The sequence below is a fragment of the Corvus kubaryi genome, unplaced genomic scaffold (genome assembly GCF_017639235.1).
Source record: "Corvus kubaryi isolate FWS band 111438036 unplaced genomic scaffold, C.kubaryi_AGA036_p1.0 37341, whole genome shotgun sequence".
In the NCBI taxonomy this organism is placed as follows: domain Eukaryota; kingdom Metazoa; phylum Chordata; class Aves; order Passeriformes; family Corvidae; genus Corvus; species Corvus kubaryi.
This window is the reverse complement of record NW_024581112.1, coordinates 9,929,883-9,954,875: the sequence shown is the minus strand read 5'-3', so window position 1 is coordinate 9,954,875 and position 24,993 is coordinate 9,929,883. Positions and strand designations below refer to the sequence as shown.

Sequence of the window (24,993 nt, the reverse complement as noted above, 5' to 3'; positions counted from 1 at the left end):
TTATGGTTAATATTCTTAATGTACTTACAGCTTTTTTAATGATGCTGATTCTCCAGATGATGCTGAAGTTGCTGTGGGAGGTTTGTTTTCTTCTGTGTATTTGTTTTTCTTTAAAGTTATTGTCCTGTCCTCACTTCCTTTGCTGTGCACACAACATGTACTGCTGGGGGGAGTCCTTGTGTCACCAGTCTTTTGCAGCAGCTTCACCCAGCAGTTGCAGGCACCTAGACAACTCGTTGGCATGACTGGAGTTAAGGTGAGGATAATGCTTTTGTTGCTTCATATTTATTTACCTCAAGAGTCAATATAGACATGCCAACAAGCTATCCTTAGTCCATGCTACAGAGAAAGTAATGCCTGGTGCTATTCTCTCAGCAGAGATACCAGGAAGCAACACGCTTCTGAAATCAACATGCTCTGAGTGCTGATGTACACTCAATAAAATGTAAATGAAGCAAAATATCAATGATTTATGAATGTGTGTTAAAAATAAATAGAGGCAATTATTTTAATTTTTTTTAACTTTCAAAAAGCTGGTCTGTTTAAGTGTGTGCCTAATATGAATCCAAAGAGTTGCTGTGGTTTAATATTCCTTGGCAGCATATCAAGCTGTGTGTGCATCAGGCTGTTCAGGGTTTGTTACACTTTCTCCTAATTGACAGGCAGGTGGTTTTTTTTCCTGTCTGCAAGGGTGGTGGTGAGACTTGTGTGCTATGGGAGACTGCATTATGTTTTCAATTACCTTTCTTTTCTTGTTTTTTTGATTGCAAGCTCTGTCTTGCAGCTGACTCAACTGAAATTTCTATCCTACAGGAAACTCCAAAGTTGTGTTTGGAATACAAGCAGCAGCCTGTCTTTTGTAGTATAGAAACCTAGGGGTTTGCATTTTATCTTTTTGAAAAGCTTAGAGTGTCCCAGGAGTGTCAGGAAAGCTGGATACATCTGTGTCATATCAAGACAACTGTGATTCCTCAAAGGGCAATAAATCCTTTCCATGTCTAATAGTTTAGAGGTATTTTGCTTGCCTAACAACCTCCTGCATAACAACAAAGCTGTTGAACTTTGCCACTTCATTCTCATGCTGACATCTTAATACCTGAATGGTTAAAAAAGAAGTGAAATCTTCATTTGGAATCCCTAAACAGTGATCAGCTGCTGTAAAATGCATTCTGTTGATGAATGACTTTGCTCCTTAGAAATGCTTTGAAAGGCTTGTGCTACAGCATCTACTCCCTGAATGCCATTACCTTGCATTCAAAGTTACGAGCATTCAAATTCAGTGACAAGGCTCTTGGGAAGCTGCTGTAATGTCTGCCCCTTTCCTTTCTCCTTCCCCAGTGTCTGATTTGCAAGAGAAGGTATTTCATGGATGTGAGCGATTCAAAGATGGGGGTTGATAGGAATTTCTATCCCTTGCTTGTACCTTTCCTACTAAGCTCAGCCTTGGTTGCAATACATGTGGGGGTACAGGCTTGTAACTGCTCAGCTGAAAATTCCTAAAGAGAAAAAATTCTGATTTTCTCACTTTTCAGAAAAAAGCTGCTGATGAATTAGAGATGGAATAGTCTATCTCAGCTGCCAATCTTTGGGATTTCTATTTTAAGTTAGCCTGGTTGAAACCCTTTTAAGTTTCTCTTGCGTTCCCTTGTGGCATCTCTAAGAGAAGTTATTCCCAAGAATTCGTGCTTTCAAACCTCTGTGGGAATAAGTGTGGAGCAACATGGGTGTAGTGTAAAAATGGTACAATGAAAGTCTCATGTAGTCAGCGTGATTTCATTGCAGCTCTGAAGGGCTGTCATGCCCTGAAAGCTGGGGAAGTACTGAAAGCTGGAGAGGGGCTTTATACAAGGGCACATAGTCAGAGGGCAAGGGTGGATGGCTTCAAACTGAAGAGGGGAAGTTTGAATTAAAGATTAGGAAGAAATCCTTTACTGTGCGAGTACTGAGGCACTGGCACAGGTTGCCCAGAGATGCTCTTGATGCCCCATCCTTGGAAGTGTTCAAGGCCAGGCTGGATGGGGCTCTGAGCAACCTGGACTAGCAGAAGGTGTCCCTGCCCATGGGAGGGGGGCTGGAACGAGATGATCTTGAAGGTCCCTTCCAACCCAAACCATTCTCTGGTACAATATGTGGTGTGAAAACAAAATATTTTGTTTTCACAGGCATATACTCCTGTGGTTTCTGGTTGTGTGTAACAGGATGTGTGAGGCTCACTGCTTTTGAGAGAATCAACTGCTTCATAGGAGTTACACTTGAAACTTGTTAACCCTCGTAGTTAGCAGAAAGCTTTAACCTACACATCCAGGTCAAAAGTGCATGTTGCCCAATAAACACTCAATGTATTACTTTTGTTCTGAGATGTTGTAAGTAGAACTTAAAGCTTTGTTTAGAATCTCCTACTTTTTTTTTATAATTTTCTGATCTTAAAGATGGGGACAGTAATAGTTTCTTCCTCTAGGTGACAATTCATGTCTAAAGACATCACTGAAGATTTTCAAGTAGAAAAAAATGAATTAGGGAAAAGTATAATTATTGTTTAAAATAAACTAAGTTACATTTATCACCAGCCTGACTACATATATTTGGTTTGCTGTCAATGTTTTGGTGAGGGGGCTACAGGGGTGGCTTCCCTGAGAAGCTGCCAGAAGCTTCCCATATGTTAATAGAGCCAAGGCCAGCCAACTCCAAGATGAACCCACTGCTGGCCAAGGCTGAGCCCACCAGCAACTGTGGTAGTGCCTCTGGGGTAATGTATTTGAGGAGGAAAAAACCTTGCACTAATGCAGCCAAAGAGGTGGGACAGAATTTGTGAGAGGAACAGCTCTGCGGACACCAAGGTCAGTGGAGAAGGAGGGGCAGGAGGTGCTCCAGGTGCCAGAGCAGACATTCCCCTGCCGCTTGTGGAGCTGACCATGGTGAGGCAGCTGTGCCCCTGCAGCCCATGGAGGTCCATGGGGATGCAGAGACCCACCTGCAGCTGGTGCAGGACCCCATGCCAGAGCAGATGGATGCCCATAGGAGGGTGTGACTTTTTGGGAAGCCCAAGCTGGAGCAGACTCCTGGACAGAGGAGCCCACAACGGAGCAGGTTTGCTGGTGGGACTTGTGACTCTGCAGAGGACCCACACTGGAGCAGCCTGTTCCTGAAGGATTGCAGCCCATGGAAATGACCCACACTAGAGCAGTATGTGAAAAACTGCAGGCTGGGGCAAGGACTGGTGGAGAAATTCATAGAGGACTGCTTTCCATGGGAGGGGTCCTATGCTGGAGCAGGGGAAGAGTGTGAGGAGCCCTTCCCCTGAGAAGGTCGCTGGCAGGGAGGAAGAAGAGAAAATCAGGAGGGAAGTTAGGCCTGGGAAGAAATGAGAGGTGGAGGAAAGATGTTTTAACATTTGGTTTTATTTCTTATTAGCTTACTCAGTTTTGATTGGTAATAAATTAAACTAATTTCCCCAAGTCAAGCTTGTTTTGCCCATGATGGTAACTGGTGAGTGATCTCTCCCTGTCCTTATTTCAACCCATGAGCCTGAGGAGGGGAGAGACAGAGCAGCTTTGGTGGGTACCTGACACCCCTCCGGGGTCAACCCATCACGCTACATTAGGTTTTTTCTTTGGCTTTGTTTTCTTTTTTTCCTTCTCTTTTTAAAAAGCAGAAAGACTGCTGTGGAAAGCCTTCCCTGCTCTCTGGGCTCGGAATTAATCTCAGTTATAACACCAGACAGGGAGGTACCACTTGAACAAGCTGCCTGCCTTGCTGCTAAAAACATACCCGATGGAAGTTACTGGCACTGTCCCCTCACCCTGACATTAATGCAAAGGCTAATCTTCTTTAAGTCTCTTCTAGCCTAGCAATCTCTTAAGGGGCTGAATACATGATTAAAAAACAGAAGGAAAGCAGCTGTCTTTTTATCCTTTCTTAATTATTCCGTGGTAGCTGATAGGTGTTGATTTCCTGGGAGTGTCATGGTGATGGAGGTTACATTTCCCTGTGTTGTTGGGACTCAGTGTTCAGAGCAGGGTTAGTTGAATGCTGCAGTGGGAGCTTTGGAGATGGAAAGAGTGAGTCTTATTTTCTGCAATTTCATCTGATGATGAAGGGCTGCCTTCTATTTGGAAACATGCAGCTAAAGGCCAAAAAACAGCTATCCAATGTCAAGGCAAGAAAGGGCTCTTTAATTACCTTTTTTCTTGTTTGGGTTATTTTTTTCTTTCTTTCTGTGTACCCCACCAGCTGGTGGCCGGGAGCATTTAAGAACAAGCTTAATTAGAAAGTCAAAAATAACCCCTAGCTTTTTCCTGCTGTAGCTTGGGGAGTAAAATCCAGTAAGTATTGCAGGATTGTTCTGACTGTTCTTTCACTGCTCTCCCCAGTCCTCATTGCTTCATTTAAAATATGAGTTACTAAATTCTTATTAGTAAATTGGAGATTATTGTGTTGTGCTTGCATTTTGAGCTAGTTCTGACTGGCTATGAGCCACAAGGAGTCTGATCCCTGCTTGAAAGTACCCAGCTGGGTTTCAGGGAAAGATTACAACATTGTGGGTTTTGTAGGGGCATTTTCTGTTCCTTCTGCTGCCCCTGCTGATTTGCTTGTCTAATTAAATGGGTGACAAGTGCAAGAAGGGCAGTGAACAGTCTTCTGTCCTGTGTGTGTCCCACTTGCAGTGACACTGGCCATGAGTCATCAGGAGCACCTACTGTACTCCTCTGTAAGTCCAGCTACCTTTTCTTCAAATGTCAGGTTCAAGGAGCTTTAACTTCCAGCCCAAGAAATAACCCACATCTGAGAATGGATTGTTCTGGGTGTCCTGGCAATTCCTACAGCCAGTGGCATTAATCTGTTTGTGCCTCAGTTTCAGCACCTGTAGACTTGGAAAAATTAATCTTGCAAGAAAGTAGGAGAAAGAAGGGTTGTTTGGAAAGCATTCCAAGTTGTTATTTAGGTGAACGGAGGGACAAAAGATTAGAGGATGTCTCTTACTTCTCCTAAAACAGGCTAAATGTTCAAAATAAATTTCCACACATATTTTTGTTAAATGAAAAGCCAACAATAAACAAATAACTGTGACTCTGAATCTATCCAGTTTCTGTTCTGCAGCCCTCTCCTATGGAAGCTGTGTGACACAGACACAGTGCACAACTCAAGGAAACCTGATTGATGGAATCTGGATGTGTATTTTAAAGCAAAATCTCAGGTCCAAGTACATTCAGCTGATCATGTGCTTGCATGCATGCAAACTTGTTATTCCTTAGGCTAATTCTTTTTGGTTGGAAAGATTTGTCAGTGATGAACTGTGCCTTCCTGCTACATACATCACAAATTGCTCTCAGGCTGAACTCTTAGAGCTGAAACACCCTTCCCCATGCTGAAAATAGTAATTGGGCTGTTCCCACTAACCAACCACAGGTAACTACTCTCATTTTGGAAAATGTTGTGGTTTCAGGCATCCTGAGCCATGGTAACATAGTTACTAAAATTCAAACTGTGTGAAAGTCAGGTATTTTAAGTTGTTAGATTTGTGGTTTATTTTTTCCTCTGGACACTAGGCTTTCAAGCATCAGGCACCTTGTATGAGTGATAACCGTAAGCACACAAGTGTTACCTACTTCTGGGATCTGAAAGGGTGTTTTATTGCCGTGCAGGACACAAGTTCCAGTATGACACTCCAAAGTAAACACATTCATGCTTCTCCCTTAGGGATGCTAGTTGTAGAAAATCCAGTTTTATTGACTCTCTTCCCAACCTATTACTGGAACAGGTCATTATCCACTCCCTCCATACACCCTTCCTTCTCTACAGCTCAGTCCCAGGAGTGCTTTGGGCAAGCAGTGCACTCCAAGCAGGACCTCCCTTTCTCTTGCTTTGTGGCAGCCTCCATTTCCAATCCATCTTTGCTGAGCATATTCTCTACTTCTAGTGATGCACCAGTGTCTGCTGGTGAGAGTTTCACTTCCTTGTTTGGAAACCCTTCTACCAACGGGAACTGTTGTTACTTTTGTGCATGCTTTCTGTTTCTTTTAAGTTCTAAGCATCTTGAGGAAGGTAGATTGGATCTGATTTTTGGAGGCTATAATCCAGTATCACTCCACTTGAAGACCTGTAGGAGAGACGGGCAGTGAGTACTTCTGAAAGGCCAGGCTTCTCTTTTTATTTGTCTATTGAAAGAACTGTGTGTAACTACTGGCATATTATTACTTTTATGATATGTCGTCTCTTTACTTGCCTCAACTTTGAATCTCCTGATTTCTGAGCAACTATATCTTAAAAAGCTGGATGGAAATAGGGCTTCAGCTAAAAAAAATCCCAAAATAACATGTATCTGTTTTAGAACTGACTGAAAACCTGAAGATATGGAATTGAAATACACAGCACTTCAACCAGCTCCAATTTCTCTGTCTATTTGCATTTGTAGTGTAATAAAATTAAACACTGTCTCATATAGTATCCTATGCATTTCCTATGCCATTTGAGCATGTGCAGGGAAAAACTACAGTAGTAGCTTCTCTCTCTTCTGAGTATTTGGAAAGGGGAACCCAAACATAAACATATTCCCTTTACACCAGCATACCTAAGATGCAATTATTTTTCCAAATGTAAAGTGGTACCCTTCGAGGTATCTAATTATCCTATAGATTTTAAAGTACATTCTTTAGTTGTTCAGCAGTGAGAGTGGGCTGTTTATCATCTAGAAGTTGCTATTTGACACCTGCTAATGTAACTCACAACCTGAGTTTACTTATAAAATAATCTAAGTACTTTTGTTATGAGTTGACAATTAAAAAAGAAGAGGGGGAAGAGGTGTCAGAGTGTGAAGTTTGAAAGGAGCATAGAATCATAGGATGATTTGGGTTGGAAGAGTGCCAATAAGGTGCTGTCAAGCTCTGGCCATTGCTGTTTAGGTGGATGGTAACTCTCAGGTTTTTTTGTTTAGCCTTGATCAGTGATGGATTTAACTTAAATTCTGTTTTATAAAGTCTGCCATACTCTTTCTTGTCTGTAAAAATCCCAGCAGTGATCCACCAAGTCATTTTGTCTTTCTAAAAGAGACAGAAACACAGAAATTCAATAGGGACTATTGAATTGAAAGAATGCAAAGTTCCCAATAAGCAGACAGAAAATGTATTTCTCTAAAAGTGACCTCTAGCACTACATTTTCATAATCAAGACCCTGAGTATCTCATGTCCAACAGACCAGAATTTTCGAAGACACTATCAGAGATGGATGTATCAGGAGAAGTTAGGGGCTCAAACACTTGTTATATACCAAAGCCCAGTGTTTACAGGTCACTGTCGTTCATGGGGCCCCCACTTAACCCTCCAGCAGGGGACTGAAGCCACATTTCTCATACCCTTGGCTGAATGCTGACATTGTTGGAGTCCTCTGTAAAACGGCAGCTTCTTTGTGGAGGGCATGTGTTGTTGGATTAGGCTTGTCAGAGAAGGTCTCAGCATGAGGTGAGAGGGATGCTGAGGGAGCTTTTGTATGAGATGGACCTTGAGTCGGTCAGCAGTGCCAGGCCTCAGGCGGTTGAGCTGATACCAGCCCCAGCAATGTGCAGTCTGTCTGTGGAAACACAGCCAGAGGGGAGTTCTGCCACCTGTAAGGTGCAGCAGGGATTTTGTGAATGACGGTGGGACCAAGTGATGGACACAATACCCATCAACAGTGGAGTGTAGGGACGCTACCTTCTCCTTGTGCATTGCAACCTCAGTGCAGAAGGGTCTCTAACTATTATATTTTGATTTAGGAACATAGAAGAATGAGGTTAATGCATTTATGCAACATTCCTGGTGAAAATATTTTAAGACAACCTTCTCTATCTTAACTATCTTGACTCTTCCCAGCTCCTTCAGTTAGAGTCCGCACCAGTGTGAATGCAATTTCCATGCATTGTTTCAGTCTGGAAATGAAACAATTTTCATTAATGGAAACCTGGTTCTCAAGCAGAACAATTAGACCCACTTCAGGTTGAAAAAAGATAAAAGCATGCTAATTTGGATGGAGGACTCTTCTTTCAAGGCAGCCAATTGAGTCATCAGCCAGCCACCCACCTGACTGTCTAACAGGTAATTAGGAGGTAGTCCTCTTTTTGTGTGGAGCGTATGCGTAAACCTCCACACACTGGTGTCACTGCCCATTGGGACTTCAGGGGAAAGAGCTAGGCAGTGGCAAAAGAGTGAGGAGAGCACGTTTGCCAGACGGTGCCCAATGAACTGACTTCTTTTTTTATTTAGCTTATTATTTTTGTCTTTTCAACAGCTACCTGAAGTTTCTGACAGTAAAGCCGTCATGGCAGACCTGGGCTGCAAAAAGCCCAGTGACTGCACCGTCTCCAGGCTCCTCAGCGTAGTGGAGAGCGAACTCCGGGCTGGGAGAGACAAAGGCGACCCCACGGAGAAACAGCTCCAGGTTGTCTTGGAGGATGCGACGCTCTGGCAGAGATTCAGGGAAGTCACTAATGAGATGATCGTGACCAAGAATGGCAGGTGAGTGATCTGCACAGTGCTGCGGGCTCAGTGGAGGTGGCAGCCAGGGGGGTTAGACTCTGTGATAATAAACAGTGTGTGCAGACTTGAGGGAACTGCACACCAGAGCTTTTTAGGGGACTGCAGCCTTGCAGTCCACTAAAACCAGCATATGAACAAGATGGAGTGACCCTGCTTCTTTTTGGTCACTGCCAAACCATTCCTCCTATGAAACATGCTGGAAAAATATATTGACTAACTTGCGATTTCACAAAAAGGCAACTTTTTCAAGGGAATAGATGGTACCTCTCAAAACCTTTGGAATGACTTCTTATGCTAATAATCATCAGCCTATATTAGCAAGTCCTCACCTGTACACTTCAAATTACTGTACAGAAGCAGATTGATGTTGTTATCCCCAGCTGCAGTTCCCAGGTATGAACAGATTGTACGAGCAGTCTGTACCAGAACGGGTGCAATAAAACTGTGCCCTACGTGCGCTGTATGCAGGTACAGTCTGAATTGCATGGTCCCACAGTTGTTGCTGATGCCTTTAGAAACAAGTGTGGAATATTGCTTGATTTACACAGTTTTAGGAGGACAAAATATTGTGGTATAAATGGATCACATATCTTACTCTTTGGGGAACACAGAAAGGCACAGGAAAAGAGTGAAAAATCTGGTGAGAAGGATGCCAGTTCTGAATCGGGCACTGGCTTGAAGAAGGCTCTCCACAGAGGTTCTGCTCTGAACTGGGCTGACAGCAGAGTCCAGCCCATAACAGACAAGCAGCTACCAGAATAAGATTTGCCAGCACAGTGGTACTAAAGTTTTTATTTAATGTATCCTTGCCAGCCCTCTGCTGTGGCCCCCCGGGCCCCCCCCCCCCCCGCTCCCTCAACATGCACACATTTTTTCTGCGAAACCTCTCAGGAGACCCACCCAGGAGACAGGAATTAAGAGATGGAGATAAAGATTTACTCATATGATGTGACTTTCATTAATTTTGCAGACTTTGATTTAACAGAATTTGTGGATGAAATTACTGCTGACTGCAGCTTGATAAGGGACATAGGTGAAAGCAGTAAAAAGGAAAAATATAGTCCCTTTTGGCTCAGCAAGGTGATTCTGTGGAGAAAACAGTTACCTTCCCAAAGTACCCAGCTCTTGGTGTAACAGTACCTGTTGCCATTCTGATTGCTCCTAATAACCTATACTGATAGAAATCTGCTGCCGAGATTCTCTTTATATCGAGAAGCTCCTTCTGCTTCATTTAAATTGCTTTCAAAACTGCTGTTAGGCTACAGCAGACTTCTAAGTGGACTTTCACTTGGTGTACAGTAGCTTAAACTGGCTCCTTAGCCGCATAAGTGACTAAAAGTGAGGTAAGATGGGTTTGCCTCTGGTTAATTAAATTGGTACAAAGAATCACACCATACCAACAGGTTTTTTTCAGTTTCTTTCCTTGCAGCTAATGAAAATCATGACTTCATGGTGATACTAGTTCTTTCTGAAATGTCAGGGTGAGTGTGTAGATAAAATCTTTTTATAGTGTTGATAAGGGAATCTTTCATTATGTGAATGTGCCTGGGTACTCCTTATTTCATTGTGTAAGCTGCCTGATTTTTTAATTTTAACTTATACACTCCTTATCAGCCTGATTCTACTTTTCTTATAGCCAATGACATCTCCAGAAATGTCAGTGGGGACAGAAATAAGTTCTTTATGATCAAACAGCAATCTCTAAATAAAAAACTGCAAAGTATGTCACACAGCCATTTGCATTAATCCTTTTAACATAGTTACTGTAGCATCAGAGATTATGAAAAAGAATCTCTGCATTTCTGAAAGTATCTTCCATCAAAAAACACATCAGCACACTAAAACAAAGAAAACACAGACGGTGGCCTGCAGCAAAGCACTCTGAACAACTCTATGCTATTCAAAAGGAGACCAACTTGAGACCATTTCCTATGACTGCTGAGTTTTTCTCAGGTTCAGGATTCTTCAGTGCCTGTCTCCAGAGAGATTCTCAGTAGAAAAAATATTGATCTTATTCTGCTTCTGCTAAATAAGTACAACCAGATCATTCTTGCTGAAGGGTAGATGAATGCTTTGAAAACTGTGTTCTACAATGAAAGAGAAGAGCCAGCCTGAACTTTTGTGTGTGAAAACGAAAACAGTTGGTGTGGACAGACACATTATTGGCAAAGCTCAGAAATTAAACAGAAACCTGATACAGTAGCATCCCACAGAATGAAAGTCTAATTGATTAGTGATCCTCAAGTGTCAAATTCTAGCATGCACAATTCTATCTGCTCTGAGTCATCTCTAATTGGTACCGAGGGTCCCAAAATGTCACAGTTAGATGAACCACCTTCAGTGTTAATATATAGATATGTCTCTGTGGCTGTATCATACTTCATTATGATAATCACTTGGCCTAGCAATATGCCTGGGGGAGATAGATATATTCTGAACAGGATAGACATCATTAAAATTAAATCACGTGCTGTATCACAAAATACGTCCCAATGGGTGCAGCTGATACGGTGGAAACCATCTCCTATTTTACTCAGACTTATTGTATTCAATTGACACTTCAATATCAAAGGTACTGTTATCTGACTGAGTAGGTTTTCTCTCTCAGTGTTTATACCATATTAGCTAGGCACTATCCTGAGACTTCGCAATCCCTGTTATTGCCTGGAGACAGGAAGGTGCCACTGTTCCTCTCTGTGTATGGGGAGAATCCATAGGGGGTCAGTGCAGGCAGCCATGAGTGGGGCAAAGAAGCCCTTTCCAGGCTTAAACGCTAGAGCAACTTAACTGGTTACTGCACGTTCAAGTTTGATATCAAACATCTTCCCGCTCAAGGTCTGTACTGTGGAGTAATTGTAGCAGATTTGCTCTAAATAAATTGAAGAGGCTGAAGTGCTCAGCTATTGCAGCAGTAGAGGTCACGTGTACACCTACCTGATCATTGACACAAACGTTCTGACAAACAAATTTGGAGAAATCACAATTTGCCATGCTAAAAGTCAGATTTTAACAGTAAAGCCACTTAATCAGCAGAACAAGTTAGGTGGTGAGCTTTCCATCATTAGAGTCTGTACAGTCAAAACATGCTGGTCCAAGCGAGGCAGAGATTAACTGGGATTGAAGCCGGGTAACACAGGGAAGTGCTCTAATCTTAGTGCTTACAGGAGGTTAAAATTGATGGTGACTGCATTCTTTTATGGAATTGGTCTTTGGGTCCTTTGGGGATAAACTTGAGCCTCTCAAATAGAAAGGCAGAGCAGCTTGCCTGTATTGTGGGCAGAGGAATTAACAATCTGCGTGTAACACAAACAGCTCTGAGAAATCTAGTGAAATTAAATTTTCATGTGGATTAATTTTGCCCTCTAATTCAATTTCAGCTATGTATCTAAATGTGTTACTTTGAACATCGACTGGGGGAGATGTAAGCATTGGAAAGAGCAATGCATCCATACTTTTTATCACATCCCAGTTTGGTAGCTGGTGCATCCTGATCAGAAAGACATGTGCAGCATATAAATCCTTGACTAAGCATCTATTTAATTAGAAACATCATGGTTCACAGTACCTTGGAGACCAGGGAGGAGTGCTGTTCCTCAGGGGTCAGTACTGGGACTAGAGCTTTTCAATGCCTTTGTTGGTGACAGGGGCACACCCTTCACACCCTTAGGAAGTTTGCCAGCAACCCCCAGCTGTGTTCTGGTTGACAAGTGGAGGGCAGGGATGTCATCTAGAGGGATCTGGACAGGCTTCAGAGCAGGGCCTGTGCAAACCTCATAAAGTGAACTTAAAATACAGGCTGGGTGGAGAACGGGTTCAGAGCAGCCCTGAGAACAAGGACTCAGGAGTGTTGGTGGACAAGAAGCACAACATGACCCAGCAACGTGCACTGGCAGCCCAGAAAGCCAAATGCATCCTGGGCTGCATCCAAAGCAGAGTGGCCAGCAGGGGAGTGAGGGGATTCTCACCCTCTGCTCCAGTCTGGTGAGACCCACCTGGAGTGCTGCATTCTCCAGGACAGGAAGGACATCAACCCCTTGGAGCAAGTCTGTAGGAAAAGCTGAGATAGTTGCAGCCGTTCAGCCTGGAGAGGAGACTGACCTTATAGCAGCCTCCCAGTACCTAAAGGGGGCTACAAGAGAGCTGGAGAGGGACTTTTTACAAGGGCATGGAGTGATACAAGGGGTGGTGAGGCACTGCCCAGAGAAGTTGTGGATGCCTCATCCCTGGATGTGTTCAAGGCCAGATTAAATGGGGCTTAGAGCAACCTGGTGTAGTGGAAAGTGTTGGGGACACCAATCCAGGGATTGGGACAAGATGATCTTTAAGGTCCCTTCCAACCCAAACCAAATTCTATGGTGTTTTCCTCAATGCTGCACTGACCCTGTATCACCAAGTATTAATATTAGATCAAAAATCTCAAATTTCTCAAATTCTGTCTTTTCCTGTCAGCAGAAGGTGCTGAATGCATACAGCAAAAACTGTTATAGAGGTCTCCAGAAAGGTGAGTGGGATGTCATGGGAGACTAATTGTTAGCAACTTGCATTTGGGTGTCACTAGAGAGTATGACTGCAGGGGCAGAGACTTCCAGTGTCCTTTGAGACAGCCTAGAGTTTCAGCTCCCTTCTTATGTATTTTGGAAGTCTTGTACAGCTACTAAGCCTAGAGAGCTACCTTACCTTAGCCCCATGGCCACGGACTTCAGGCCATTTCTCTGGTGGCTTGGTGTACCCTCTCTGTACCCATAGAGAAAAGGAGCTTGAAGATTCATTGGCCAGTCCATAAGAACGTGGCATGGAGAAACGGCAGCGGCCAGGAGAGGTCAGTATGAGGGTGTCTGGGGCAGGGAGGCCTGTTACTCATGGAAGAAGAATGTAAGAGGTGATATGTAACAGCAATTGCATGGATTCCTTGAAAAGCTATGAAACTTAATGAATAGGATACCTTTTCTGGGAGACCCCTCTGTTCTGCTGTCCACAAATCATTCCCAGTTCCTGAAACTGTTAGAGCCCTACTAGCTCTGTTGCTGCAGACTTTCAGGCACTGAGGTGCCAATTCAGAGCTGTGTGGCATCGATCACAAGCACTGGGACACACAGAAAACCACTGAAAATCAAACTGTGAGCTCCTGCAAATCTCCTTTACGAAAGAAAAAAAAAATAGTAAAAGGGGATTGAGAAAAGCTGGCATTAGACCTCTAGGCACAAAAGGAGCAGTTTCCCAAAATTAACAAAGGCAGGGTTTCAGTTTTAAACACATGAGATGGTGGAAGGCTGGATAGAAGTTTAGAGCTTGCATGTAAGATGGAACTAAAAGCAAAAGAACATTGTCAAGCTGGTGAGGTCAGGGAATATGGATGTACGGGACCAAATTACTGGAGGAACTGCCAACTGCAAGGTCTGATGGCAAGAGTGGATGGAAGGAAGGGAGGATGTTTTTTTATACTGAAATAGTCAGTGAGCATCTGGAAACAAACACTGAGGAGAATCTTTCCAGACCAGTTTCCAGTGGTGTCCCCCTTTCTTGTTTCCTTGGCCAGGCGGATGTTCCCCGTTTTGAAGATCAGCGTGTCAGGCTTGGATCCAAACGCCATGTACTCCTTCCTGTTGGACTTCGCTCCGACTGATGGCCACCGCTGGAAGTACGTCAATGGAGAATGGGTGCCAGCTGGGAAACCAGAGCCACCGAACCACAGCTGTGTCTACATCCACCCAGACTCTCCCAACTTTGGGGCCCATTGGATGAAAGCTGCCATTTCCTTCAGCAAAGTCAAACTTACCAACAAGCTCAATGGGAGTGGGCAGGTATGGCCTGATGCTTCCACACCACCTCTTGGCTTCAATTGCAAGCACCTACCAATCAAGAAATATCAAGGGTGCATTTATGTAATTATAGAAGCCCTTAAAGGCCTCTTCACCCACAGATGCCAATTATTCTCTGGAGGCCAAATGTAAACAGGGATAAACAGGCCTTAATTGGCACTTTCAGATTTTAATGGACTTCTTGATGTTAAGAGAGACAGAGTGCTGTGGTTTACTTAATCATCAGGGGTCTTTTCAGAGTTGGTCTTGTGTGCTGGGGATTTTTACATAGGACTTCAGAGAAAGGGGGGAAAAATGGTCACGGGTGTTAGGTTTTTGTTGTGTTCCCCAATGTTGTGTGGTGTAAGTGGAATGTTGGCAGGAGTCAGATGGCAGAATAAAAGGCTGCTCCTAAATGAAATAATTACTATGTCTGCTTTTGCATCATGATAATTATCAATATTCTATTGAATCAGCTTTGTCCTTTGGAAAGAAACCACATGTACCAGAAATAAGTGACTTTCTCTTTGAACCCCTTAAAAATGAAAACAGGAAAATTAATTTTGTTTCATATTTTATTTTTGATGATGCATCTAAAGGCAAAATGTTGCACAAGACCTTTTGTTCGCCTGTTTGTTTTGTACAAAACTCCTACAGTGGATGATACTTGTAAGCCCAGAATCAACTTCTTTCATGTAAATGTTATACGTTGTCAATCTGTTATTTCCATTAGGTTTGTGAGGTACCTCTGTAAGCTTAATACTCTAATGAGGTAGGAAATTATCTCAGGTTTTACAGATTGGAGAACAGGAAGATGATCTGGCTTTTCCTAAGCCTTACATGGAACCAGCACACAAGAATCATTGTAGAGCATAGAACAGGATCTGAATTTGCAAATGCTTGTCTTGTATCCAGGACCTCAGAAAAGTCAAAAGCCTCAGGAAAATATGCAGAGGGGGGAAAGAAGCTACAGGAAACTTGGAGGGTCAAAGAGTCCCTGGAGAAATGAACAGGGGAACACTGTATATATATATATATATATATATGATGGAGAGGAAAATAGTAGAAAGCAGGGAAGGAAAAGCCATATGAGAAACAGAACCCAAACCAAAGTCACTAAATAACAAATAATTGAAGCTCCTCTTGTTTTCTGTTGAATCTTGACCACAGTGTTAAAGTAAAGCATGTCCCCACTGTGCTGCAGCTGCCCCTTCTGTGATGGTATTAGAAAGTAATTATGCTAATAGCTGTGTTCTTTCTTTTATATATATATATGTAGGTATACATCACTTTGCAAAGTACAAATTTTAAAAAAGAATCTTCTTCTTGCACTGGAGACAATTAAACAACCTAATAGACTTCCTGGATCAATGCTATTCACAGCTTTTAGTGCCAGGTTAGATGCTCTGCCAAGGCTTGATTAGATACACTTCATCTTGCCCAGAGAGATGACTGGGTGACTGCCTTATCTTCTTCCTGGCACCTTTTCTGTGGGTGACTCTGAATCTTCCAAACAGCAGAAGCAGGACAGGGAGGGCCTCTGAGCTATTTCAGCAGCCCCTAGTGCCGTGGAAGTCCAGTGGTTTGAGGGCCATAGCTGCTAACACAAATACTCACTGATGCTGCTGCATCCAAAGCCTTAAATACAGTCCAGTGAAGTCTCATTCTGTTCAGCCATGTGGTTATTGCAAGGGAGGAAGAGACCAGCCCTCCTGCTTCAGTAACTGCTGGCTGGGGAGGTTCAGCAGCGACACCTGCTCTGTCACAGAGCCAAAGGGTGGCTGTGAGGTACCAGAGTGGCACTGGGGGCTGTCTCTCTGTTTTGTTTCCTGCAGATAATGTTGAACTCCCTGCATAAATATGAGCCCCAGGTACACATAGTTCGTGTGGGAGGCCCTCACCGGATGGTGATGAACTGCTCCTTCCCTGAGACCCAGTTCATAGCTGTGACTGCCTATCAGAATGAAGAGGTAGGAGAGTGCCCCACTGTGCTCTGGTCACCACTGATGAGATCTGTTAGAAGCTGATTAACTACAAGACCAGCGTGCCTGTTTCTTGTTTCCCCACCAGTCCCATGCAGTGTGATATTCCATCCAGTCTAATACTCTGTCATTTCTCTGCAGTAGAACACTGACGAACCTAGTGTCTGGTTCCAGTACTAAGCCAGGTTTAGCTTAATATCCTGGCACAGCTGTTCTAGACTGGTCCATCTGTCCTGGCATCCCAACCCTTTACTGGAAAAAAAAGCCAAACAGCCCTACAGTCAAGCCCAATATCTTCCTCCAGCAATAACTGGTAGTTATAATGATAACCCCGTCTCTCCTTGTTCCCTGTAACACATACAACTGCAGAACAACACAGTACTCCGTGGGAAAATTTCTGCACTTAAGGGATGCCTTGGATTGTAAGAATTGCTAACTCCTGTGCCACATCCCTTAGCTAATGTTGGTGCAGATTTTATTTGTACTTGATAGGAATTCAGTGTTTAAACTCTCTTGAAAGGGTCCATCATTCCACCAGATTTGCCAGACCAGCTCATGCCAGGCTGCCCCAACTGGTGTTTTGATCAGTACACAGCAAAGCTGTCTCCTACCCAGCCCTGGAAAACCTCATGTGTGGGGATATATTTTAGGCTAACCCAGGCAGTTCCACTCAGATTACTCTGGAAGATGTTTTGTCAAGTTTCTGTTTCAAATTGCCTTCACTAACATGCCTTGTTTTCTGTAAACTCAAGATAACAGCTCTCAAAATCAAGTATAATCCCTTTGCCAAAGCCTTCCTGGATGCAAAGGAAAGGTGAGTTCATCTTTTTTTTTTTTTTTTTGGATCCAGTAGCTTTTTGCTGCTGATCGGGTTAAAACTGTGACATCACCATAAGAAAGATAAATTACATAACTGAAGCTTCTTTCTGCTGTCTTAAATCCAGAGTTACTCCAATAACATTAGTGGGGAGACTATATAATTATTACAACAGGTGCTCAAGTGGGTGAATATGGTCTTGGAGATCCTAGCACTTATCTCTGTCTGCACAGAAAACCTGAAATGAGATGATCTGAACTTCCCCAGTAGCGTTATACCCTGCATGTGTTCACGACATCGTACTTGCACTCCAGTGAATCCAGGGAGAAAACATGTTAACTGCAGGTGTCAAAAAGCATAGCTGAAGTGAAATTGTAGTGTAACTACACTGCTGTTATTAAGCCTGTGTGATAATATATGATGTGTTTAGTAAAGGTAAGATGTCAGAGATGCTCCCATCAGAAATTAATTGTAGTTTGTCTTTAGAAATTTTACTTGCATCACCCATGTTAATGTAGAGTGGCATGTAAACAATGTATTCCAGCCCATAATTTCTAATAAATTTTGTTTGGACCTGCTTTGTCTTCTGACATGTGAAGTGTCCCATGTACCTGCAGGGGAATCTGTATTTTGTTTCGTTCCTCTCACCACTTAAGAATCTGCTGTGTCTCGGTATCAGGGTTTCCAGCTGGAGAAGGGGGAGTGCTGCCTTCAGCTTGCCTGCAAGCAAGAATGGTGCCCACTGGTAGATTTAGAATTCCAGGTTCAGCTCCCAAATATGGCACAAACTTAGGAACATTTTTGTTTATGTCGTCAAACATAAGCTCCTGCTTCCTTTATGGCAGAATGTAGGAGGGTCTACTGCTGCCTGGCACATGGTTAAAGAAGAGGGATTTCCCTCCTTTTTTATTCACTTCTCCAATTTTTTACTGAGTAGTTCTGGTTATGACTTTTGTAATTTCTCAATGAGAACACTAACTACAAAGTATTTTGCTTTTCAGAAACCATTCTAAGGATGCTCCAGAAACAGTCTGTGAAGGTCAACATATGACATACTCTCACTGTAAGGTTTTTATTCATGTCAGCTGCAAGTTTTGTGAGATATGATGGGTGTTGGTAACCTGGACCTTGCTTAACTGGTTCATACTGATCACTTACTGAGTCCTGAACTGTGCTCATAGAGAGGGTCGCTTTAAAAAACATAAGGAGATTGAAGAGACTTCACAGTATGAAGTAATGTGAGAGGTCCTGCAGAGGCATCATCTTCCTTACAATCCAGTTTTTCAATATTAAAAGGAATCTAGAATCAAGATGATATATGACATTTTTAGGGCTTTTTTACCCCTTTTTTAAAAATTTGTGAATATTTTTGTCACCTATAAAATTACCTTGCATAGGTAAACAGGTAAAAAAATTAGGGGGAGCATTTGCTTTTTTGATAGTTATTCTTTCATTTGTTCTTTAATGTTTGTGACATTTTCTGGTTGCTTTCAGGTCTTGTTTTTAGGGTTGGTGGGTTGGGAGGCAGGTGGAGGGTTGCTATTTTTTTGTCAGTTGTTTCACAAACCAGTATCTTGGAATCTGCTTGGTATTTCGGAGGCACAGCTGATTCTGCAAGGAGGCTGGTTATTTCTTAATTGTATTGTAGCATTTTAACGCAGCAACAGTAACAGCTTTGTTCTCTCTTTTACCTCGAAGGTGGCTGGTTGATTTCCAACCCAGACCCAATGTGTGCCTCGGGAAGCTCGAATTACCAGTACAGTGGACCTTTGCCTCTGCCCGCTCCGCACGCTCCGCACAGCTGCGAGAGATACTCAGCCCTGCGAGGCCATCGGGCTGCTCCATACCCACCCTCCTACATGCAGAGGAATCACTCCCCTACAGGTACTCCTGGAGCACTGCTTTGCTGCTCTGCCTGCCTGCCCCTTCCTTAGGTTAGCACAAACACTGGGGCAAGCAGGAGCTGAGGCTAGGAAAGGGCATGGTGAGTCTCTGTAACCACCTGCACAGAGCCCTTCATGCACCCAGCGTGACTGAGGCAGCAAAACAAAGAGGTACCAAGAGCTGGGTGCACTGTTACTGATAAACCAGAGTGTATGATCTTGCTTTAGCTACAGCTTCCAGTTAAACAAAAAGAGCATTGCAGGTCTTCTTTCAATGTCCTGCCATTATGCAGTTGAGCTCTCAAGTCAAAGCAGCTCTCAAGAATATGGTAGAAGCTGATGTGAGACAAAGGCATTTTGGTATTGCCAGAAAATCTTTAAAGTCCATTTCACTTCCTAGATCTGGGTGCAGAGTCCCAGAAACAGATTCTACTTTGATCAGAAGAAGTTGGTCAGAAAGAAGAATAAGGATAAAGTAATCTGTTTGCTAATTACAATTTAGCAAGAATTCCTGTTTAATGGAAGTATTTATCATAGAATGGTTTGGTTTGAAGGGGACCTTAAAGATAATGTTGTTCCAACACCCATGCCATGGGCAGAGACATCTTCCACTAGACCAGATTGCCCAGAGCCCCATCCAGTCTGGCCTTGAAAATTTCCAGGAATGGGGCAATATTTATAAAATTTTATTAAATATTTTAGCTCAAATTATAACGAAATCTATATCAAAACATTGCCTGATATACGTCAATTAGTAATTAAAAACTTTTAATCAGACTTGCAAAAATGCATACTCTTACATCTGTCATGCTGTACCTTCTCATAAGTCAGACCTGGAATTGCAATGGCACCTTGCTACTCTCTTAATGAACACAGGAATTTTGTCCTTTCACCATGCTTGGGAGTTTTGTCCTTTTACCTGTGGTTGGGGACCTCATGATCAGATTGCTGCCTTAAGCCTGCCCGTGTTCTGTTGTCTTAAGGCAATGTCTGCAGTAGTCACTGAGGATTTGTTTATTGCTTTTTTTTTCCTCCCCAAAGTTAATTTGCTGGAGAGCTCCAGCAGTAATCTTCAGGTATTCTCAGGACATGACAGCTGGACTTTGCCATCCTCTCCACATGCTAACTTGCTCTCAGTGCCACATACAAAGGGAGGTGCCAGCCCTGGACCCAGGTAAGGTTACAGGAAAACTGCTGGTATGAGGCATACTGAAGCTTGTAGGACTGCCTTGGTGATTTGTCCTTTGTCCCAAACTTGAATCAGACTCTAGGATTTGAAATGTGTCCTAAGTGCCCAATTCAAGATTCCTGGGCAGATCTTTCTGACAAGCTAATTGTCTTCTGCTCTTAAATCAATGGGAGCTTCATTTTTATGCCAGCACTGCTGAAAACCAGGATCTTGGAACACCCACAAACAACTCTGGTCTCTACAATCTGTGAGCATTTTAAAACCAAATTACTTTTCTCCATATATTTCTCACTATTATCCTGCATGAAATGAGGATCCTATTGTAGGAGTAGATGGAATTTAGACCTAGAGAATCAATTAATTATCAAATATTTTCCCTTCTTTTCCCCAAATGAATGCAATAACTTCTTCTCTAACTTCTGTGCCAGGAAAATGAGCTGCAATTTCAAATGCACTGTTATCTGGTCTGAGCAGGTTTTCTTCTCAGTGTTTATACCATAGCAGCTAGGTATAAACATATAGGTATACATGAGACTTTGTAACCTCCCTCTCTAGAAACTCTTTCAACTCATTTCCTGAAATGGGAAGAAGAGAAGTCACAGAGGTACATAAAAAGATCCTTAAATTTTGAAACCTCCATATACTTGTACATTTCTCTCCATGCCTCCCTCCGAGGTCACCAGGTGTGATGGTTGCTGGTGAATTTTCACTTAAGATCTTCAAGGCTGATCTGGTTTGGTGACTTGATTTGAATAGCTGCCTTTGAACAGATAATGAAGTTATATTTCCTGTGGCAAGTCTTATGGGCCAAATGCTAAATTCTGGCAGGGCTAAATGCTTTGAAACAAGTCACTCAATCTGTGCTGCTTTTTTTCCAGCCACTACCCTTGCCTGTGGACAGTGAGCAACAGTGCTGTAAATGTTGTCAACCCAGCAAGTGAGGTGAACAGCAGCCCTCCAAGCATGTTTTTAAGGGGTAATGTTCCCTTACCTGCTGCATCATCAGTGCAAATCCCTCTGCAGGGAATGGTGTCTGGCAGCACGGAAGCACAAGGGGAAGGCGCTCTCGCCAGATTGTCCGACTCCGCGTGGACATCCTCACACTCCTTCTAATGGACAGGCAGCTCCCGAGGGAAGCTCACCCAAACAAGATGGACACAAACAGCAAATGATCCCTGAGGAGTGCAGTGCAGGGCAGAACGTATGCAGGAAAAGGATTTCATCACTTCCCATAATGTACCTTTTGTGTGCCAGTTAAACCAAAATGTAAAGGCTGGAAATATTATAGGAAACAGCTTATTACTGTAACCATTATGCATCATTCAGGATGATGTCCAGAAAGAATCATTTTAGTTAGCTTTGCTTCTATATCACATTAAAAATGGTCAGAGACATGGGACTGAGTGAAGTAGACATGGCAGCTGGATATTTGCATGTCATTCTAGAAGCTCTTTCTGTAACTAACAGCCAAGTTCAGGGAAAATTGTGAGCAAGTTTGCAACTGGTCATTTGAAGGGACAGCACTGCTTTAAAGGCTTCTGAATCTCTTACATAAAGGTTTTCACAATACCTGAAAGTAAACCCCTCAGGGGATGAATTAGTCTGCCATCCTAATGCCACCTGCATACAGCATTCTCTGTCCCCTTCCCTTCTCCAGCTGCTGTTTGCTGTGTGTGTGCCACGGGGATAGTGGGCACACTCAAGCTGCAAAACTGGCTGCACTGTAGCAGCAGGGTGAAGGGCAGCTAGTTTAGCATTTAGAGTCTGATGTTACAGTCTTTGAAAGTTCCAGTGTTTCCAATATGTGCTATTTTTGAAAGGGTGGAGAGAAAAGAATTATAGAAAAAATATTCAGCTTGCATTTCCACTTTGCTTCAGATATACAGTACAAATAAAGTATGAATACGTGGTGTATTATCTCCTCAGTGCCTTTCCAAGGTGTAAACACACACCCAGTCTTTCTCACCTAACAAACTCTGAGCTATTTAAAGCAGCTCTGTCAGAAGCAAGTTGACAGAACAGGAATTTTTGATTCTTTGTCTAGTTAATGGGTGTATGCTCCTGGGCATTGTATTTCATGTCTTCACACCTGTTTCCCCTCTCACTTTGTCTCCTTCAGCTTCCTTTTTCAGGCCACAGCTTTTCCCATCCTGTGTGAGTGTACAGCATTTAGCACAGTGGAGGCCTCATTCTGTTTGGGATTTCTAACCACTGCTGTGATGCAAATAACAACAGCCATCCCCCAGTCTTCCTTGTCCTTTCATGTATCTCCTCAGGCAAGCCCTATCAAATTCTCAGAGAAGAGTGCTGCTGTTTGATTTCTATAAAGAAAAAATTGCAATCTAACTCATGTAGATATGTCCTTGTATAATGAAATGCCCAGCAGCAATTCAGGTCTGTTTAGAGTCATGTGCTTTAATAGGGGACAATCCTCAGCATAGAAGGGGATTCTCCAAAGCTCCTGTGAGCTGGTGTCTCTGCTTCTGCTAGATACAGCAACAATCCCTTTGTGAATACTCATTTATTGCATACAGACCCTGGGAGCAATATTTTCTTTTGGGTAGACATTAGAGGCAGCAGCAAGAGACCTCGATTCAGGCTGTCAAATGTGCATGTGTCTGGTGAACTTAGCAAGCTTCTGTTTGGTATTCTATTACCTGGCCCTGAACCATGCCCTTAAGTTGCTCTTAGTGTTAAGCATTTCCATGCCTTCCCCATCTGGCTTTTCAGATTTGCTGCAGGCAAGATCATGTGCCAGAATGTACTCATTAACACTGTTAGTTTTGCTGAGTTGTGCTGCAATCCCCTAAGATCAAGTAATCATGTTGCTTCAGATGTGCCTTTTTATTACTAGAGGCATTGGTCAAACAAGAGTTAATAGAGTGCAAAAAGTTCTCCATCCTGCTATCAGTCTAATCCTTGTCAGTCCTGACTGCAAATCTGCCTTCCCACGTTCTGACAAAAGCTTGGTGATGAGTTTCTCAATGTTATGTTTCCCTACCTTGCAGCAAGAAATGTAGGTAGGTGTTTCTCTCAAAAATAACTCTGCTTTACAGATGAGGTTTATTAACTAACTTATGCTACCCTCTTCTGGCTGTTCAGCTCCCCACAGACACACCACACACAGAGTCTACACAAGATGCTAAAAAGCAGGCAGGTGGTGACTTCTCTGTCCAGGACTCACAATGCTTCCTCCATGGTTAATGAGTTGGATAATTTCTTATCCCATATACTGCATTACAGTAATACAAGAGTGATAATAAGGTGTTACACAAACTGCATTTTTATTACACAAATAAACAATGTAGGGGAACATCTAATTAGCTTTCCTGATAGTCCCATAGGATTGAAAGAATTAGAAAATGATCAAAGTGAACGGGCAAAGTAATTTTTCTTTCTTTTCACTGTAAAAGCAGCCATGATTCACGTCACAGGAAGGGAAAAGTTCTGAGACCTCAGAACTGAGCTAAGTCTTTGTCATTGCAGACAATCTGATTTAGCCCAAGCCTGAGAAATGACACAGAAAGATAAAATTACCCTTGGTTTGCTCACTACTCTTGGCCCCATCTCAGTACAAGCTGCTGTTTGTAGCCCAAAGCCCTAGGCTTGAGGACAGCAGGGAGTGGGCTGATCTTGGGTTTTGCGTTGGGGAGTCCTGCAAGGAACAGGGAGTTTGACTCGATCCTTATGGGTTCCTTTCAGCTTGAGATCTGTGATTCTGTTCTATGATTCTGGAACTTGGTAAATGGTTTGGGAACTCCTATCTGGTTTGGACAGGTTACTCCTAAGCAGTGGAAGCACTGGAGAAAGCTTTTGCTAACTGTTCACAAGAAAAACTGCTGTTCCAACTTCACAGATCTCCTTTCCCACCACCATGGACTTCCCTACAGCACAGTAAAAGGCTGGGATGCTGTCTGCACTGTTCTCCTGTGGGTGGCAGATTCCCTTAACTGTGATGAAAACGGTTCTCCTCCTAATAAACCATTACTGTGGATTTGGGTTTGCACCGATAGTGTACTTCTTTCTCAGCAGGTTTCTGCTTGCCGTTAAACACCATACAATGATAACTTCTGAATGAGTATTTCATTGGTTGTTGTAAACAGTAACTGAAATAGCAGCATGAAAAGAGAGCAGAGAGCGCTCTCCCCAGTTTTTATATGCTTTAACAAAATCACTTCCTGACTTTGCAGAAAAGAAATGCACTAAAAGACTGGAATAGCTCTTCTGAGGTCTCCAGGGTAGATGTACTACCTGGTATTATTGATAGTTTGTCATTTTTAACCTAATTTGATCATGGAGCCTACATGGTAGGTTTTTGTCCTGCCAGAAGCAATGCTGGCTTCGTGGCTGGTACCCCTCAGGCCTCTCCCTGGGACAGCCAAGGGGCCAGGGCTTGGGAACACAGCTCCGTGCAAATCTCCATGTTATTAGAGGGAGGAATCCTTTATTTTCAATTTCTGCAGGGTTTTAGCACTGTACTCAGCTACTAAATGAGAAGCTGAGGAGTGGTTTGTGCAACACTTCATTAAGGTTATTAAAAAAGAAGTGGAGGGAAGTGGCTAATGAAAGCAAAAGAGCTACGAGGTAAAAAACCCTGCAATGTTAGGACAACCTGGTTGCCTCCGATGCCGCAGGTCCTGCCTCATGGTCTGCAGCTGTCACAGGGCCTCAGTGTCCCTGTCCCAGGAGCTGGGTAGGGTGGCTGGGAGCCTGCCCTTAAATCCTTCCCGGGGGCTCCAGCAACCCCTGGATCGGGGCTTCTCCTCAGCGTTCCCATCCTCTCCCGTGCCGCCTGCCTGCCTCTCCTGCTGGCCTG

At 43.2% G+C, this 24,993-nt stretch overlaps 1 protein-coding gene across 2 annotated transcripts; it reads left to right on the top strand.

Annotated features, from left to right (window-relative positions):
- Positions 1 to 90: 90 nt before the first annotated feature.
- Positions 91 to 24,171, top strand: TBX19 (T-box transcription factor 19). Of its 2 annotated transcripts, XM_042031133.1 has the most exons (11): positions 91 to 256; positions 7,846 to 8,067; positions 8,261 to 8,487; positions 14,045 to 14,309; positions 16,142 to 16,276; positions 17,041 to 17,102; positions 18,107 to 18,168; positions 18,804 to 18,989; positions 20,030 to 20,162; positions 21,056 to 21,119; positions 21,201 to 24,171. In XM_042031133.1, the coding sequence occupies exons 3-11, from the start codon at positions 8,291 to 8,293 to the stop codon at positions 21,288 to 21,290; spliced, it is 1,194 nt and encodes a 397-aa protein (XP_041887067.1). In that variant the 5' UTR covers positions 91 to 256; positions 7,846 to 8,067; positions 8,261 to 8,290; the 3' UTR covers positions 21,291 to 24,171. The 2 variants fall into 2 exon arrangements, with proteins under 2 accessions (XP_041887067.1, XP_041887066.1); XM_042031132.1 differs by having other exon boundaries at positions 21,056 to 24,171.
- Positions 24,172 to 24,993: the final 822 nt, after the last annotated feature.